Source organism: Neolamprologus brichardi, chromosome 14 (assembly GCF_056152115.1).
Source record: "Neolamprologus brichardi isolate AB-2024 chromosome 14, ASM5615211v1, whole genome shotgun sequence".
Lineage (NCBI taxonomy): Eukaryota > Metazoa > Chordata > Actinopteri > Cichliformes > Cichlidae > Neolamprologus > Neolamprologus brichardi.
Genome location: NC_142117.1, coordinates 28,263,219 through 28,279,428, shown reverse-complemented (window position 1 = coordinate 28,279,428; position 16,210 = coordinate 28,263,219). Strand labels below are relative to the sequence as shown.

General features: G+C 37.8%; 1 protein-coding gene across 4 annotated transcripts in view; it reads left to right on the top strand.

Moving 5' to 3' along the window:
• pitpnm3 (PITPNM family member 3) overlaps nt 1-8,105 on the top strand; it is a 101,297-nt gene extending 93,192 nt beyond the window's left edge. For 3 of the 4 annotated variants that reach the window (XM_006801543.2, XM_006801544.2, XM_006801541.2), the window contains exons 14-20: nt 935-1,051; nt 1,152-1,300; nt 1,509-1,658; nt 1,886-2,069; nt 2,246-2,374; nt 2,460-2,875; nt 4,682-8,105. In XM_006801543.2, coding sequence (XP_006801606.2) covers nt 935-1,051; nt 1,152-1,300; nt 1,509-1,658; nt 1,886-2,069; nt 2,246-2,374; nt 2,460-2,801 — 1,071 coding nt within the window. In that variant the 3' untranslated portion in view covers nt 2,802-2,875; nt 4,682-8,105. Of the gene's footprint in view, nt 1-934; nt 1,052-1,151; nt 1,301-1,508; nt 1,659-1,885; nt 2,070-2,245; nt 2,375-2,459; nt 2,900-4,681 lie in introns of all 4 variants that reach the window. The other variant, XM_006801542.2, reaches the window with a different exon arrangement.
• Nucleotides 8,106-16,210: the final 8,105 nt, after the last annotated feature.

Genomic DNA, 16,210 nt, shown 5'->3' with positions numbered 1-16,210 from the left:
TGGCAAAGTAAATCCATTGGGTATCCTTGTTGGTCTTCAGACAACAATTCGGACGGCTAAAGAACCAAATGAGACAGGCAAAAAATAAATAAATAAATAAATTAGCATGATATGAATGTGTATTATATCTTATCCCTTCTCATTTGGTAATTAATCTGACAAATTCCCTTTGTGCTAAACTATTTACTTTTAAATGTGGGGAATATTTTCTTGCCTTTTTATTATTAACTTTTTAAATTGAAAGGCTAGACAGAAATACAGTGGATGTAAAGTCTTTATACATGCTTTATATACAGTAATGTAAAGTAATGTCATTTTCTGTTTTGTTTAGAAAAAGAGCACTCATATGTGTTTTTATTAATGGTGCACTAATAATAATGAACCTTTTCACAAATGTGTTTTCGGATGTAGTGATATAATTATGAGTTTTTACATCTAAAAGGTCGAAGGACAGTTTCAAGATGGCATCATAATGTTTTGTAAAAGCACTACAGCAGCTGTAGAGCAGAGTAATAATTCACTGCAGTAAGTCTAGTTTAATAATTACAGATATTTGAAGAATGATTAACAAAGATTAAAAAGCACCGTTAGACCCTTGAGGCACGCCACACAGTATTGCAGCTGCGTCAAACTTGGCATCAAACAATTGTAGCAGACTGTTCTTTAACCATATAAATGAATGAATGAATTATTAAATGTTTAAATGTTGCTCATAGCACATTTAGATATATTTTTCATGCGATAATATCCTTTATATTTTTTAATTTGAACTCTGACACTGATCCTTTTTTCTGTTACTTCTAATCACATTTCGGCATGAGTCATAAAAGTTACTCCAGGGTAGCGCACCAGAGACAAACTGTTGTTGCCGTAAAGGCTCACGTGTTACATTTGTGTCCTGAATAATGGAGGTAGTTCTTGTCACTAACTGCAGAACGTCACAGCAAACCACAGGGTGAATGATGTCATTGCCACCGAGGATGGACCCCAGACTCTGGTTGGTCGCTTCATGTATGGCCCCTTGGATATGGTCACTCTGACTGGAGAAAAGGTGAAAAACAGCGATATGATTTATGTTGATGTGTGTGCGTTTCTTTGTTAGGCTGACATTAATCAATTAATCGCATGTGTTATACCCCTGCCCCTCTCAGGTGGATATCCTGCTCATGACACAGCCTCAGTCGGGCCGCTGGGTGCACTTTGACACAGAGGTGACCAACAGCAGTGGCAGAGTCACATACACAATACCTAAGACCAAGAAGCTTGGCCTAGGAGTATATCCCATTAAAATGGTAGTCAAGTAAGCATCCATGTGGCATTCCCTTTACAAAGTGCTGTATTATCAAATAAGATGTAGAAAGAAGAGAAAGATTTTATTTATTTATGCTCTGTGTTGGAGTATGAGCTCCTTGCTGGATAATGCTGCATAAATAGTGGCCTTGAAGGGAGTAACAACTAAGTTCTCTTTTTTTTTTTAATATGTAGTTTCTCCTTTTTTCAATCCACAGGGGGGATCAGACTAGTGCAGAGGCCTACCTGACTGTGTTACCAAGGGGCATGGAGTGTGTTGTGTTCAGCATTGATGGCTCTTTTGCTGCCAGTGTGTCAATCATGGGCAGCGACCCCAAGGTCCGTCCTGGAGCTGTCGATGTGGTCAGGTAACTGATTACCCTTTTTGATTATACATGCGTGTGGTTGTATGTCTACATGTAAATCTTGAGAAGGTAGATGGGTTCACAGGAAAATACAAATTCAGTAGTCAATGCGCGTGCTTTGTTGGAGCTCTCAGTGTTTTAAGGATTTATGCGCATCCTCTCTGTGATAATGCCACCGTGATACAATTATTCCCTTTGATGTGTGCTTGATTTTATGCATTCACATCCAGGCATTGGCAGGACTTGGGATATTTGATCATCTACATCACAGGCCGTCCTGATATGCAGAAACAGCGTGTGGTGTCCTGGCTCTCGCAGCACAATTTCCCCCACGGGATGATCTTTTTTTCTGAGGGCTTAGTTCATGACCCCCTGCGACAAAAGACCATCTTCCTCAGGAACCTCATCCAGGAGGTAAATCCTGACATTAACATAGGCAGTTAATATTTCTTATACAGCAAATAAGACCTTTTGGTCCCCGCCGTACAGTGAGATCTTTCTCACTCTCTCACTCACAATTTTGTAGCTTTGGGATGTGCTGAATCAAAATGTCACACGTGTGTGTGACTGGTTATTTTCTCTTTCACCAGTGTCACATTAAGATCAACTCTGCCTATGGCTCCATGAAGGACATCTCTGTTTACAACATGCTTGGCCTCAGCCCCTCACAAATTTATATTGTTGGCAGACCTTCGAAGAAGTACCAAAATCAGTGCCAGGTAGTTCAGTTTACATTTGTGTACTTTGATCTTCTCACTTCTCCCTGTCAGATGTTCTAACTCTTTGCCTGTGTGGTATGTGTAGTTCCTGAGCGAAGGTTATGCAGCACACCTCTCCACTCTTCAGTTTGGGCACAGAGCCAGACCTAAGAAATCTCCTTCAGTTCGCATGGTCTTAAGGAAAGGTTCATTTGGTCTCTCAGCGAAGCCTGACTTTCTGTGTAAACGAACCCACCTGCGCAGGACCATGTCAGTCCAACAACCTGACCCCCCGTGCACACCCAACCCTAAGCCTGAGCGAGCCCAGAGCCAACCAGAATCGGATAAGGATCATGGTGGTGGGGGAGGCGGAGGAGGAGGAGGGCAAGGGCAAGGACAAGGTGCTTGGGGACGAGCCTCCATGCATCGCGGAGATACAACTCCCTGACAAGAGACAAGAGATGAAAGGATTGCTGGAGGACAGAAGAGGAGAACAAAGGGGTCTTAGTGTCCAGGGCCAAGGTGACATCTTATTCCATATTCCAGGTTATAACATTGCAATTTGTTGTTTGCTTTTTTCTTATACTTTTTTGCAATTTTGCTAGTATAGGACAGTATATAAGATTCTGAGACCTATTATAAGGAGTTATATCCTGGACAAGCTACAGGTTGAACAAAACAAATTATTTCCCCATATTGTGTAGTATATTACTGCCCTTTGCCGATTATAGACTGTGTCCTTTATAGACTTGGTTCAATATTCCATGCATATTTGCTGAAATGGAAACACAGTTTTCTTAGGAAATTGAGGGATTATTATGCATAATCTTGCTAACGTGCAGTGGTTAGGTGCAGCAGAGTGTGTCTGAGAAATAACACAGACAAATGAGGCACAAGTCTCTTAGACTGATCCGTCCAGAGCTAGAAAAACAGAATGGATTGATTTACAAATCTCATAAAGCCATATGAGACTCTCATACACCTTATAATGTAAACAAAAGGAAAAAACAGAAGGAAAACTGTTAGCCTATCCATCTTGAATAGGACACATTTGAAATAATAAGTGACAAAGAGAAAATTTCTCACCTCTCACCTCAGCAGGTAGTCTCCTCAGTTCCCAGGCTGTTATTAAAAGAAGAGGGAATGCTATACAGTGATAAATATGGCCTGGTCCCAAGTGTTTTTGCAATATGTTGCTCCATCAAATTCAAAACAAGCCATTATGTTTCTTATATAGTAATTTTTTTCAGTTTAAACATTTATTTTATGAATAAAGTATCGGTTTATGACATTTACAAATCATTGCATTTTTGTTTTTATTTTGAGTTTTTCCACAGTGTCCAAGTTTTTCAATAGTTTTTATTGTTTTGTAAAAAAATACAGCATTTTTGTTGTCTGTGTTATCAAATCACAAGAACATTAAGAAAAACATTGTTAGATCTGAAAGCAGAAAGAGTTCAATATTTGGACCATTAGTCCAACCTAAAACTGAACATCAGTAGAGTGTTCAGCAGCACAACAGTGGCATGCATTGGTCCCCCAATTTTTATTATTTAGTGTAGATTAAAGCCAGTCTCTTTGTATCACTTTGTGAGAGTTAATTGTGGCCCTGTCATTTTGTGCAAAATGGAAAATCAGTGTTGTGTGTTCTGCAAAGCAAACATTTTCACACACTTTCAAACTGTAGGCAGGCTCTTTCAGACAGCCTATGATCAGAGTGCTGTAATACGCCTCCTCATGTTACGTCTGCGAAGTAATGTTTTATTTACTGTCACATTAATCCTCATTGAATAATGTAAGTTTTCACCTTTTACTTCGCTGCATTGTGTGTTAATCTTAACAGCACGAGGCTCTGCAAAGCCATGACACAAACCCAGATTGATTTTGTTCACTTCTGTTGAGCTCCAGCAAAGTCAATAAGCGTCCACCTTGATTAAATGATGCTCTGTGCTGTATCTGATCTGACTTGCAGTCTTCATGTTTTTAGTCAGAGAGCCATTTTGAATTTAAATGCATAAATAAGTCTAAGAGCACAAAATAAGGGAAAAATGAACAACGGGGGAATAATCGTTCTCTTTTTCTCAATACCACATATTCCTGTGGCAACCAGAGTAATGGGTGCTATTATTAGCAGCAGTTCCCTAGCAGGACTGAATGGAGATCTGGCCATGATAATGATTATGCAAGCTCAACTGCAATGTCTGTTAATGCTTGAAATTCACTCATATATTAATTTAGAAATGTTGTCTGTGCAATTTGAGTTGTGCAAATGGAAAATTAGAACTGCGTTACAGTAAAACTCTAATTCTCCTTCCTCTCATTTAACAGCGTCACCTCTGCCTACTCTATGTGTACTTTGGATCCTCCTGTTCTTTACCTCCTGCTTGGCCCTGTACACTTCGCCACCTGTTCGGTCCTTTTCCTGACCTGCTCGGTGGAAAAGGTCACTCGGTCTTCTTAAATTTGAAACAGCTGCCGAGGACGGCAGCAATTTTTGTCAACGTTTGTGTCAAGCTTCAGTTGTGTCTCACTGTCAAACCTAAGAATGTAATTAAAGTGTTACTATACACACATATTTATGAACACACACATGCTCCAGAGGATGAAAAACGATGATGGTGGCTACCTTGAAGCTATTATGACCCTTTTCCAGCCTTAGCAGCTGATTAACAGATGCTGCACGTACCACGGTCCTATTCAGACTGCTGTGCTGAGAGGTGGTCACGCTGAATGACTTCTGCACTGACTCCACTGATGTAAATACTCAACACACATTATCCCTGTGTGGGCCTCTGGACACAGAAGCACTGTGACATTTCAGTTCAATCTCTGCAATCCAGAGCGCCAAACACCCAACCTCTCTGAACTCCAGCCTCTGCCTCTATTTTATTCACACTGTTGGATGTTTCCCCTCACGTTGTGGTTGGCTTAGTACTAGTTCAACCCCACCCCCACCGCCCTCCCCTTCAACCAGTCAGGCAGAACATGCCATCTGACAGCTGCCTCAGACCTGGTCCGCAGCCGCTGAAGTACTGTGGTGTGCACGGCTCGGCCCCCGAGGTTGCATTTGCACTACACAGCAGTGGCTCTCGATTTAGCTGCAGTTCGAGCTTCAGAAACAAAGAGATGCATTTTTGGTGTATTTGTACTTCTTGTCACTGCTTGTTGATTACTGTAACTACTGAACGACTGAACAAATAGTTCATAGCAAAGTGTTCACTTTACCGAAAATGTTTACTGATTGATAGACACAGCCGTGAAATGGTGATCAAAACATGTTTGCCTAAATCATTACAGTGAAAGCATAATTAGCATGTCAAGTATTGATTGGTAGTTGACTGGTAGTTGCAGTGCACTTTTTCAGGGTTTAAATACCTCCACGCTCTTCGCAGTCAAATTCAGAATTTTAACTAGTTAAATATTTGCTGCTTAAATATTTCAACATTGCTTCTTCATGTCACTAAAAAGTAACACGACAAAGAACATAGAAAAATAACTTTTATCTCAAACATGTTTTATCATTTACACTGTGTCATTCTCACTTTGGATAGCATCAAATTATACAAGTACTTAGTAATCATGGTAATAAGTGCTAAAAGTGACAAGATTATATAAATTATTATGTATAGAAGTTGTTATATCTGAATAAAAAAAAACTTTAAATATGTCCTCTTATTTTCAAACATTCAAACAAAAAACATCAGTGCGTTGGTTTAACTAACTGACTTATAAAGTCTGTAACTGCTTTGCAAGTAGAGGTCACTGCAGAACACAAATGGGCCACAACCGCTGGCCATCCCCCAGCTGTTAGGCAACGTCAGATTAGAGTTAGTTAGAGACAACGTGTGTGGCTCTGAAAGTGTAAAAATTAAAGTCCTCTCTGAAATATTTAATCCCAGTATTTCAATACAATGTTAGCTGTGTAGCTCGCAGAATTGTATAATAGACACAATCCCTGTCGGTTCTACCAGGATGCCCTTGTGTCCATTTATAACAGCTGCCCTGGAACCAATAGATTTGTGATAAAATCAGATGCCGTCTTGTGCACTTGAAGTTGAATTGAATCTTATTGTGGTCATGTTTAAAAATCTGTGCAAGTTGAACATATTTTTCTATGAGCAAATATTGTAAATAGAAATATTTTCGATGTATGTTTTTGAATTTTTGGTTGTTTTACTTGTAGAATTGTTGATTTTTGCCTTAAACTGTATTTGATGTTGTGTAGGAATACAAAATAATTTGTTTTGTCAAAGTATTGAGTTTTATTGTTACTTCATGACAAAGTGCATTCTATCTAGTTGATCAGATACAGTATATATGTGTGTGTGTGTGGATGTGTGTATGAGTGTGTGAGTTTAGAGGCATTTGTTGTATAGTTGTACTTACTGAGAACATGAAGACAGCTATGATAAGTAAACGCCTCTGCAGAGAAAAATCAGACCAGTGTTAATATATCTGCACGATCCAACTGCAGCTCAATACTGCCGATTCTTCAGAAGGGAGCATGTATTTTTTATAATGCTGAGCTTAAGCAGGGCATCAGGGGGATACTTGGTTAAGGTTTTAAATGCTTACCTTGAAAGAAAAAGAGCATATGAGCTCTTTGGGTGTCTTGTTTTAACTTAAAGCCTGCATGGAGCGGAACACGAAAGCCAGGTTGGATCTATTCTTGACTCCTCTGCCTTTGATGGTCCATTAGTTGATTAAGTGATCACTAATAAGTATGTATGATTCCCTGTAGTTCAGCCCCGTAATTACAGTGCACCAATTAGCATTACCTGGTAACTGTATATTATCCCAGATACAATGCTGAATTACTCAGTTTTGTTTTGTAATTAAACAGTTCATATTAAAGCATACCAATCATTCCAGTCAATGTGCACACAGTAATCAAAGTGAATCAAAGTGTACAAAACATACGTTTTATTTTGATGTACAAAGGATATACTGAAGGATATACTGAAAATCTAGTTGGAATTTCACCACAACAGTGTTAGTAAATGGCAAATAATAATCTAATGGTTAGATGGTGGCTGTTCTGTGTATGAGATTGATTGGATGCTGTAAGCAATAACTATCAGTTGCCACCTTTGAGGTAACACAAACATGACAATGTCATGTAACAGCAAAGTATTTAATGTTAAAAGGTGGGGAATGATGATTCGTGGACATGCTGTAATGATACTACACAGTGAGCAAGATCCAAATCAGTAAATTTATGATAAAGATCTAAAGAGTGAAAATACTCTTACCTGTATGGTCCATACTCTCATCGACAGAGAATTGTTAATCAAGAGTGAAGTTAGTTTCCATTTTTCCAATAAAATGTTAAACAGTCTTTAGTTAATTAAAAAAATGTTCCCATATGTGAGAAAAAACACAAAAGAGGGAGCATCGTATTACTAACCTCACTAAGTGCTAATTAATGCTGTCAAATTAGTATTCTCCAAATTATGTCTTGGGTACTGACCTAATTTGCCATTTATTAACAATTTGTATGACTATAGTCAGTTATTCAACTTGGTGTTACAGCTTCTTTTAAAGAAAATAGCTCTTATTTATTCTGAAGTCTTTGTTTTTTACATTGCCCTCTTGACCAAAGAGGGGGGGAAAACTCCTGGTTTCAGTGCTGCAACGTTTGTTGTTTTGTACATATCCCCTGTGATGATGATGAACATGTTATTGTGTTTACTGGACTAAGTCCATCTTTCATTAGTGCATAAATAAAGATATTTCACAGTGGAAGAATTTAGCTTTGCTGCAGGAGTGTCTTATTATATATTCCACATCCCCCTTATCTCTGAAGACAGAGGGTGAATCACCTCCGATAAGCTTCTTCAAGGTCAGGTGTTCTACTGAAGGGCATCAGAGCTGAGTGCAGATCTTATTATCGCTTATTTTATATTTGTAAGGCTTGCTGCAAGTCAAACGTTTAAATCTCATTCAAAAATCTTATTTTTGTTAATTTTCTAAACAAGATGAATCAGTGTAATTCAGCCTACATCATGCTTAATACTTATGCAATACTCGCATTTATTTGTAATAAGCTGTGGACTTTATTCTACCCCACACAATAGTTACAGCTCAGTCAATAATTTGCTGACTTTGAGTTTGAATATTCATTGAGAGTTTTTACACTGTGGCAGGTTTTGTTGACTGCATCTAAAGCCAAAATTGAACTTTTTTTGGTCAATATTTATATTCAGTTTTTTCTTTTATTATTTTTTAACAAATCAGCAATAGCACAGAACAAGGAAATACAATGAGAAAAAACAGGACAAGGTGAAAACAGGATAATAGGAGAATTTTTATTGTATTTTGAATGGAAGACAAACAGCACGTCTGACAACAATAGCCACAACATCTTGTATAGACACAATATAAATACGTAACACAGAAACACACACACTCACACAGAGCATATTATTTTTTTCCCATTCAAAAATGTTAAAACACGATTCCAGGATTTCTCAAATTTATTATGTCTGTTATTGTTGAGAAGTCTTAAACTCTCCAGATGTAACACATATTTCTCCCTTCCAAAACTCAAATGCAGTCTTTTTTTCCGCTACTGTAGTGTTAACTTTTTTGCTATGATATTCCAAACAGAATTGAAATCCATTCATACTTGTTTACAGGTTTTAAATAGCTGGTCAACCCAAAGATAGCTGTAAATGCATCAGAATCCCAGCTCTTCCCAAATACTTCACAGTAACAGCAAAACAATGTTTAGTTTTTCACATGTTCAGAAATAGTGGGTGAAGTTACCCATGAAAGATATGCATCTGTCTTCACTTGTTCCATATTTTGTCATGTATATATCTTATTCCAAAAACAAAAGTATTCACTTTTATTTTTCTTTTCTTTGACACTTAAAATCTCTTGCACATCCTATTTCCACCAACCATCTGTTAGATGTTTCTACAACAGCTCATTGGACATCATTTGGAAAAACACACCTGTCTATATAAGGTCCCATTGTTGACATTGCACATCAGAGCACAAACCAATCCATGAAATCAAAGGGATTATCTGCGACCTCTGAAGCCTCCATCATTTGTAAATGGAAGCAGTTTGGAATCACCAGGACTCTTTGTAAAGCTGACCACCCAACCAATCTGGGCTGTTAGGATAGAAGGGCATTAGTCAGGGGGGTGACCAAGAAACTGTTTACCTTGACAGAGCGCATGTAAAATGGCTGGACACAAAATTCAATGGTAAGATACTAGTGGGGAATATCCCTAATGTTGCAGGTTTCCACTGAAGTAAAGCACCATGTGAAGTTATTGAAATAATTAGAGCACACCATTAGAATGTAGCTACAAAATTTCATTAATGTATCAAGTTCAGTGTATCCAGTAGTTATTTCACTAAAGACAACAGATGTGAACCTGATGGACAGCCAAAATCTAACGAATAATAGTTTTAAAGTTTTAGTAAACCAAATGATAGACAACTGATCAATAATATAGGATTAATATTGAAATGTAAATATGTACAGATCCTATCTGCCATGACATATTATAGAAAAGACTTGTTTTAATATTTGTCATACAGGTCATATACAGTTACACAAATACAATAACCATGCCTAATTGTTAGCTACACATACAAATTACTGCACTTTATCTGTCCAATCTAGTGTAAGCTACCATTTCTGCATAGCTGAATTGAGGTAACCTATCATGAAGTAATTTCAATTATATTAATGTCAGAGACATTTTCATAACTCAGCCATTGTTCAGTTTGTTGAATGTCGTTGTTTAAACAAATATTTCAGAAATACCACATGAACTCAGTTTTCCAGTTCAACAAACCCTGAAAACATTAATAATTTAATCAAATTTACGAACTGCTTTGATCAATCTGAAGGCAATGAGGACAGTTACGGGGATATGTAAGCTCATTATTAAATGTTTTATTTCACCTCAGACATTTGGCATAATGAGCTGGAGCTGTGATTCTCAAAGCCACATTTAAGCCTCATTAGTAACATATGGTCTGGGAAAACAGGCAAGAAATTCACCCATTGAAAAGAAGAACTACTGCTCCCTTATTCCAAGATCTACGATCCACATAAAAGAAAATTAAAGTGAGCTAAAGAAAGTATAACTGAACCTTGGCAAATGTTTCTGGCTCACAGGCCTCTTAATCTGTGTCCTTATGCTCTCATTTCAGCAAAAAAAAAAAACCAAACAAAAAACAACAAAAACAAAAACAACAACAAAAAACTAACATTCTGATATGAATATATTGCTAAAAATACCCTGCATATGTTGTCATATACATTTGTCTTATGTCATATATATTTTGGGGGGTCCTCTATGACTAAATGAAAGTAACACAGATGAAACATTAAATTATATATTTTATATATGTATATATATATATATATATATATATATATATATATATATATATATATATATATATATATATATATATATATATATATACACACACACACATTATATATTGAATATACATTTCTATTTATGTATATTGTTTAATAAACAAATTTAAACATCCAATAACAAACCAAATAAGGCCAAAGCTATAAAAGATTACCACATTTATTAAAAGGCCATCACATTTAAAAGTGAAACAGAATCCATGTACATACACAGTCACTGATAACAGACAGTTTTCAGAGGACTCTATGGAGTCCTATGAAAAGCTAAAAATATCCTTTTAAAGGGTAAAGTTAGGCTTGTATAGAAGGGTTGCCAGGAGTAATCCTTTTCCCGCTATATAGGAATCTGGCTGAACAGCTCAGGTTTGCAAAGCTGTATCTGAACAAAGACATCTTGAACAAGGACAAGGAAGACCAAATTGGAGATGTTCAGCCATAATGATCGGCACCACATTTAAAGAAAATCTAACAAATTAAATGGAGCATATCAGCACAAACACATTATACCAACTGGCAAACACAGTGGTGGAGGTGGGATGATTTGTTGTTGTTTTTTTACAGCTACAGAAACTGCAGCCCTTGTAATCATTCAGTTGACCAAGTATTCTAGAGTCAAATGTTGTTTGACAGCTACAGCTTGGCTGAAATTGGGACAAGCAACAAGACAATGATCCCAAGCACAGCAGCAAATTTAGAGCAGAATTACTAAAAAAGAAAATTATCAAGGCCTTGTTGTGGCGTGACCTTAAGAGAGCTGTGCACAAACCGCAATGAACTAAAGCAATGTTGTAAAGAAGAGTGGGATAAATTTCCACAGTGATAGAAAAAAATGCAGAAAATGATTTCTTAAAGTTATGGCTACTAAAGGTACATCTACAAGCTATTGAATTATGGAGAGTACCCAATTATTTTCTGTCTTTTTCCCATAAATATATTTATCAAAAATCTGTTACTGCATAATGGGTAATCGACAATATGTCAACATGAATATATATAAGAGCCTAACCAGAGATGGGAGATACAAAATAGCTTCAGCTAGGGACACTTTACATGAAATGGTTTGCCTTGCATCTCCCTGTACTCACTCCATTGATTAAATAAATAATTATTGCAAATCAACGAATAAATAAAATAAATGTCAACATGAGTATTGATTACATAAAGTGGATTTCTGCATACCTAATTGACTTTCTGTGTTGTTTTCTTTTTCTTGTCAGACCACAAAGTCTGGATCTTTTTAAAGATTGATGGGTATGACTTGTGAATGAATGACCAAATTTAGTTTTCTCAGCGTGTTGCACATTCAAAGTGCAATCAAAGAATCGCCCAGAGGGTAAAGACATTCAGATAACTGCTGATAAACAATCTGCTCATTAGGTTTCCTACGTAACTTCACCCCATGCATATCTAAGAGTACAACACACTGATTGTCGAAGACAGAAATTGTCGTTCTTAGGTGATCGTGTTTATGCAGCGTATGCTCTGCAAAGTAAATCAAGTCAGTTACCTAGCAGCAACTTAACAATGACCACAACCTCCAGCTCTGCACAGCAGCCGCACAACTGAATCAGCCTTATTGTCATTCCATAGTACACTGTGGTTTAATTTGTCCTGTGATCTAGCAGGGGATTTCTGGATGACAGCAATGAAGAAGGCATTAAAATCTGAATAGATGAACAGTCAAGAACAGCCCGGGGACAGAGAAAAAGAGATGTAGAGAAAGATTTCTTGGAGCCAGGCAGACTAGCTTTTTGCAACACAAATGACCCAACATAAAGTAAATCACACTCTACAGATTCTTAGCTAAAGCACCATCCTGGACCAAAACTTTATTGTTTTACATAGGTCAAGTTTGTTTACTATCAGATCTTGCAAAATCTAAATTTATCCACTTTAGTTTTTGGGCATGGTCACTGTATTACTTTGTTATAGTTGCTACAGCTTTCCACTTTTTATGAGACTTGGTCATGAGACCCAGTGTAGTTTTTCAGTGTGGCCGTCCTTAGGCATGGTGATCCTGGGAAAAGTGGTTTTACTGTTTGTTGAAAGTTTTTAAGATTACTAAAGTGATGAATTTCAGCAAGATTAAAAATAGGCCACAAAATCACTTTGGAGGACACCATGGTGGTTTGAAGCTTGGGCACTTGGATGCATGCAAAATCCTGTTACATTAGCCTGCAACCCATCCTCTGAAATCAGTTCTGGGTAACAAGAATTTGGAAACTCGCTGCTCTATATTACTTTTGGTGGGGGAATCTGTAGATTGCATTTCAGAAAGCAATTATGCAAAATGCCCCCAAGGAGAGAGGGTCAGATGCTGAAGCCACATATCACTGCTCTCACTGGCATCAGATGTGACAGACTGTGTCCCTTCATGGCAAAGCTCACATCTTTCACTGTCATCATTAACCAAAGTCATCAATATTTTACTGAACTTAATGGTCTGACTGCTCTGAACAAGAGAGGGTTAGGAGCCTTTCATCCTCTTTATATTTTTTGATTGTTATGCTAGTCAGTGGAGACAAGCTTTAAAAGTAGCATCCTCTGTTTTTTCTCTTAAAGCAAGATGTCTCATTTATGTGAAACAGCTTTTCGCTCTGAATGGTTTTTACAATTCTGCCATTTCTGTATTGAATTTGAAACGAATGAAGGTAAACATTGACATTTTTTGAGCTGTCTTTGTAATGTTTTGTCAGCTCTGTAGCTCATTAACACCAAACCTGTTTCACTCGCAGCACTGTGAGAGATAAAATACAAGTGAATAATTAAAAGAGAAACAAATGCATGAACAGTGTCTCCTCAGAGGTTTGACTTATTCAGATTTGTATCAAATACACTGTATAAGTTTGCTTAGCAAATAATTAAAGTGGCTAACTTTAAATCCAGTTCTAAATGGTTTTATCCAATCATTCCTAATACTAAACTTATAGAGTTTTGCATACAAGGCTTAAACAAAAATGTCACAGTTAACTGTGAGATATCAAATAATTATTTTATTGTTTTTTCAGTGAAAAACAAGAATAAGAATAACTCGAAAGTATTCGCAGTTACTGTTTCACAAAGTCCTCACAGTTTAAGCAATGATGCATGCTTCATTGATTTGAGGCAGGGACACAGCAAGGCAGATAGGAAAAATTAGATGAGATGTCGTCAACTGGACTCTCCAAACACAAACGCCAGAGCAGTGTTTTGGAAAATAATAACTGACAGATACAAATCACTGGCACTACAACACATGGTATCTGTGGCGCTCATTCCAGCAGTCTGATTGATCTAGCTGAAGTAAAGCCTGGAAGGCTTCAGGTTGTCACACTCAGCGGAGCCCATTGCATCTTGGAGGACATGCAGAATGGTTTGCTCATCCTTCCCTGTCACCAGCTGCACAATTATAGCTGGTATTCACTCACCTTTTTTGGATTGTGAGATTAAAGAAGTGCACAAACAATCCTTTTGTCACATGAAAAATGATCAAGGTTGTTGAATCATTCAAAGTGAATCTCACACTAATATATATATATATATATATATATATATATATATATATATATATATATATATATATATATATATATATATATTAGGGGTGCAACGATACTCGTATCGATATTGAACCGTTCGATACAGTGCTTTCGGTTCGGTACGCATATGTATCGAACAATACAACATTTTTAATTTATTTTATCAACTTTCCTTCTGACGGTGCTGTCTGTGTTGAGCGCTCAGTGGATCTGCGCTCGACAGTGCAGCCTAGGCGGAGTAGTCGAACACAGATTCACTGAGCGCAGGGCAAGCTAGCTAGACAGAAGTTAAGCTTGTTGCAACATGGCAAATTGAACCTCCCCCACCCTCATTCAGATCTGGCGTCTGGAACTATTTTGGTCTTCATGTGACATATGACCCTGAAGGTAAGCGTGTCATGGACTAAAGTAAAACAGTATGTCAGATGTGCCAGGCAATGCTCAATTACATGAGTGGGAACTAGTGTGTTAGCGCAGTTAGCTCGTTAATGTGTTGACGCTGTCCAGCCCCACACACGGGGCAATCCGCGCTAGCTCGTTAACGGAGATTTGCCGTGTTGTGGCGTTAACCTCATTTCAGATTAAGGCTGACAGCACTAGTGGGAACACAACGAATATGACTGCACATTTACCCGATAGCATCCTAGTGCAAAGACAAGTGGAAGCAGACAAAAACAACAAGCACGCATACAAACTTTACCCGAGTCATTTAGACAGCCGTTAGCACATGATTCTCCTTATGGGGACCTGATATGTTTAATATGCTGCTGAGAATATAGCCCAGAAGAAGCATATAGTATAGCTTTTATTTTGGAAAGAGACATTTCTCTGTAATAAACTCTCTTTTCCAAAGATGAGTGATTCCTCAATCAGATACAGGGCTCGCAAAATCGCTAGCCCGACGTCCCGGGGCTAGCGATTTTTCCAGTCGGGCTGCCCTGCTCTGCTCGTTGGCCTATCGTAGGAAGGAAAAATATATGTCAATGCTTTTGCATTCTTTCGGAAATGTAGCTGGGTAATTATGTCATTGGCATCGGTGAGCCACTGTCAATATGTGACATATTGAAATCGCGTTTGAATTTGCGCTTGTTTTTTGCTTTCACTTTGCAATCGCGTGAACTGTGTATAGAGAGCGACAGCACTGATTGGTGAGTGATGATAATTTGCGCACCAATTCCTCTGACATCGTCTTATCAATCGTTAGCTTACTATGCAAACATGACAAGTGAAATCTCCTGCAGCAAGCTTAAACATGTGAGAGGTTGATCGCGCAGAGAATCGCTGAGCGTTATGTGAGTGTGTGTGTAAAAGCAGCAGGATATATATTAGTTCTGCTGAGCCAAATAAGACAGGTCAGGGTGAAGACGTGACAGCCAAAGAAAAGCTTACCACAAAACGGAAAAGTTATGACAAATCAGACTATAAGGCAAAAAGAAAGTGCAGCTTTATGGTTTCATGGACAAAAGAATTTCTGTGGCTGCAATATGAGGAGCTAAATAACCAGGTCTACACATTAGTGGTCCGCAGGTGCGCATTCGCTGTCAAAGTAAAAAACGCGCACAAGATAAGAAGTTGCAACGCGTGTTTGCATACATAAGATTTTCAGGAGGAGGACAGACATTTGTTTAGAACTCTTAAAGATGTCGAAGAAGCTCCTTTAAGCAATTACTTTGGTGTTCCTCCACCTCCAAAGAAATGTCAGGAGTCCGAACCACAAAAGAAGCGCGTATTCTCGGAAAAGTGGTTGCAGGAGGTGAGCTGGCTTCAAACAAATGATGAACGCACAGAGAGGTGGTGCAGAATGTGCCGTGAAAATTTAATAAATGACAAATTAATAAAAAGGCATGAACATTTTTTTGTGTATCGAAAAAATATCGAACCGTGACACCAAAGTATCGAACCGAACCGAACCGTGAATTTTGTGTA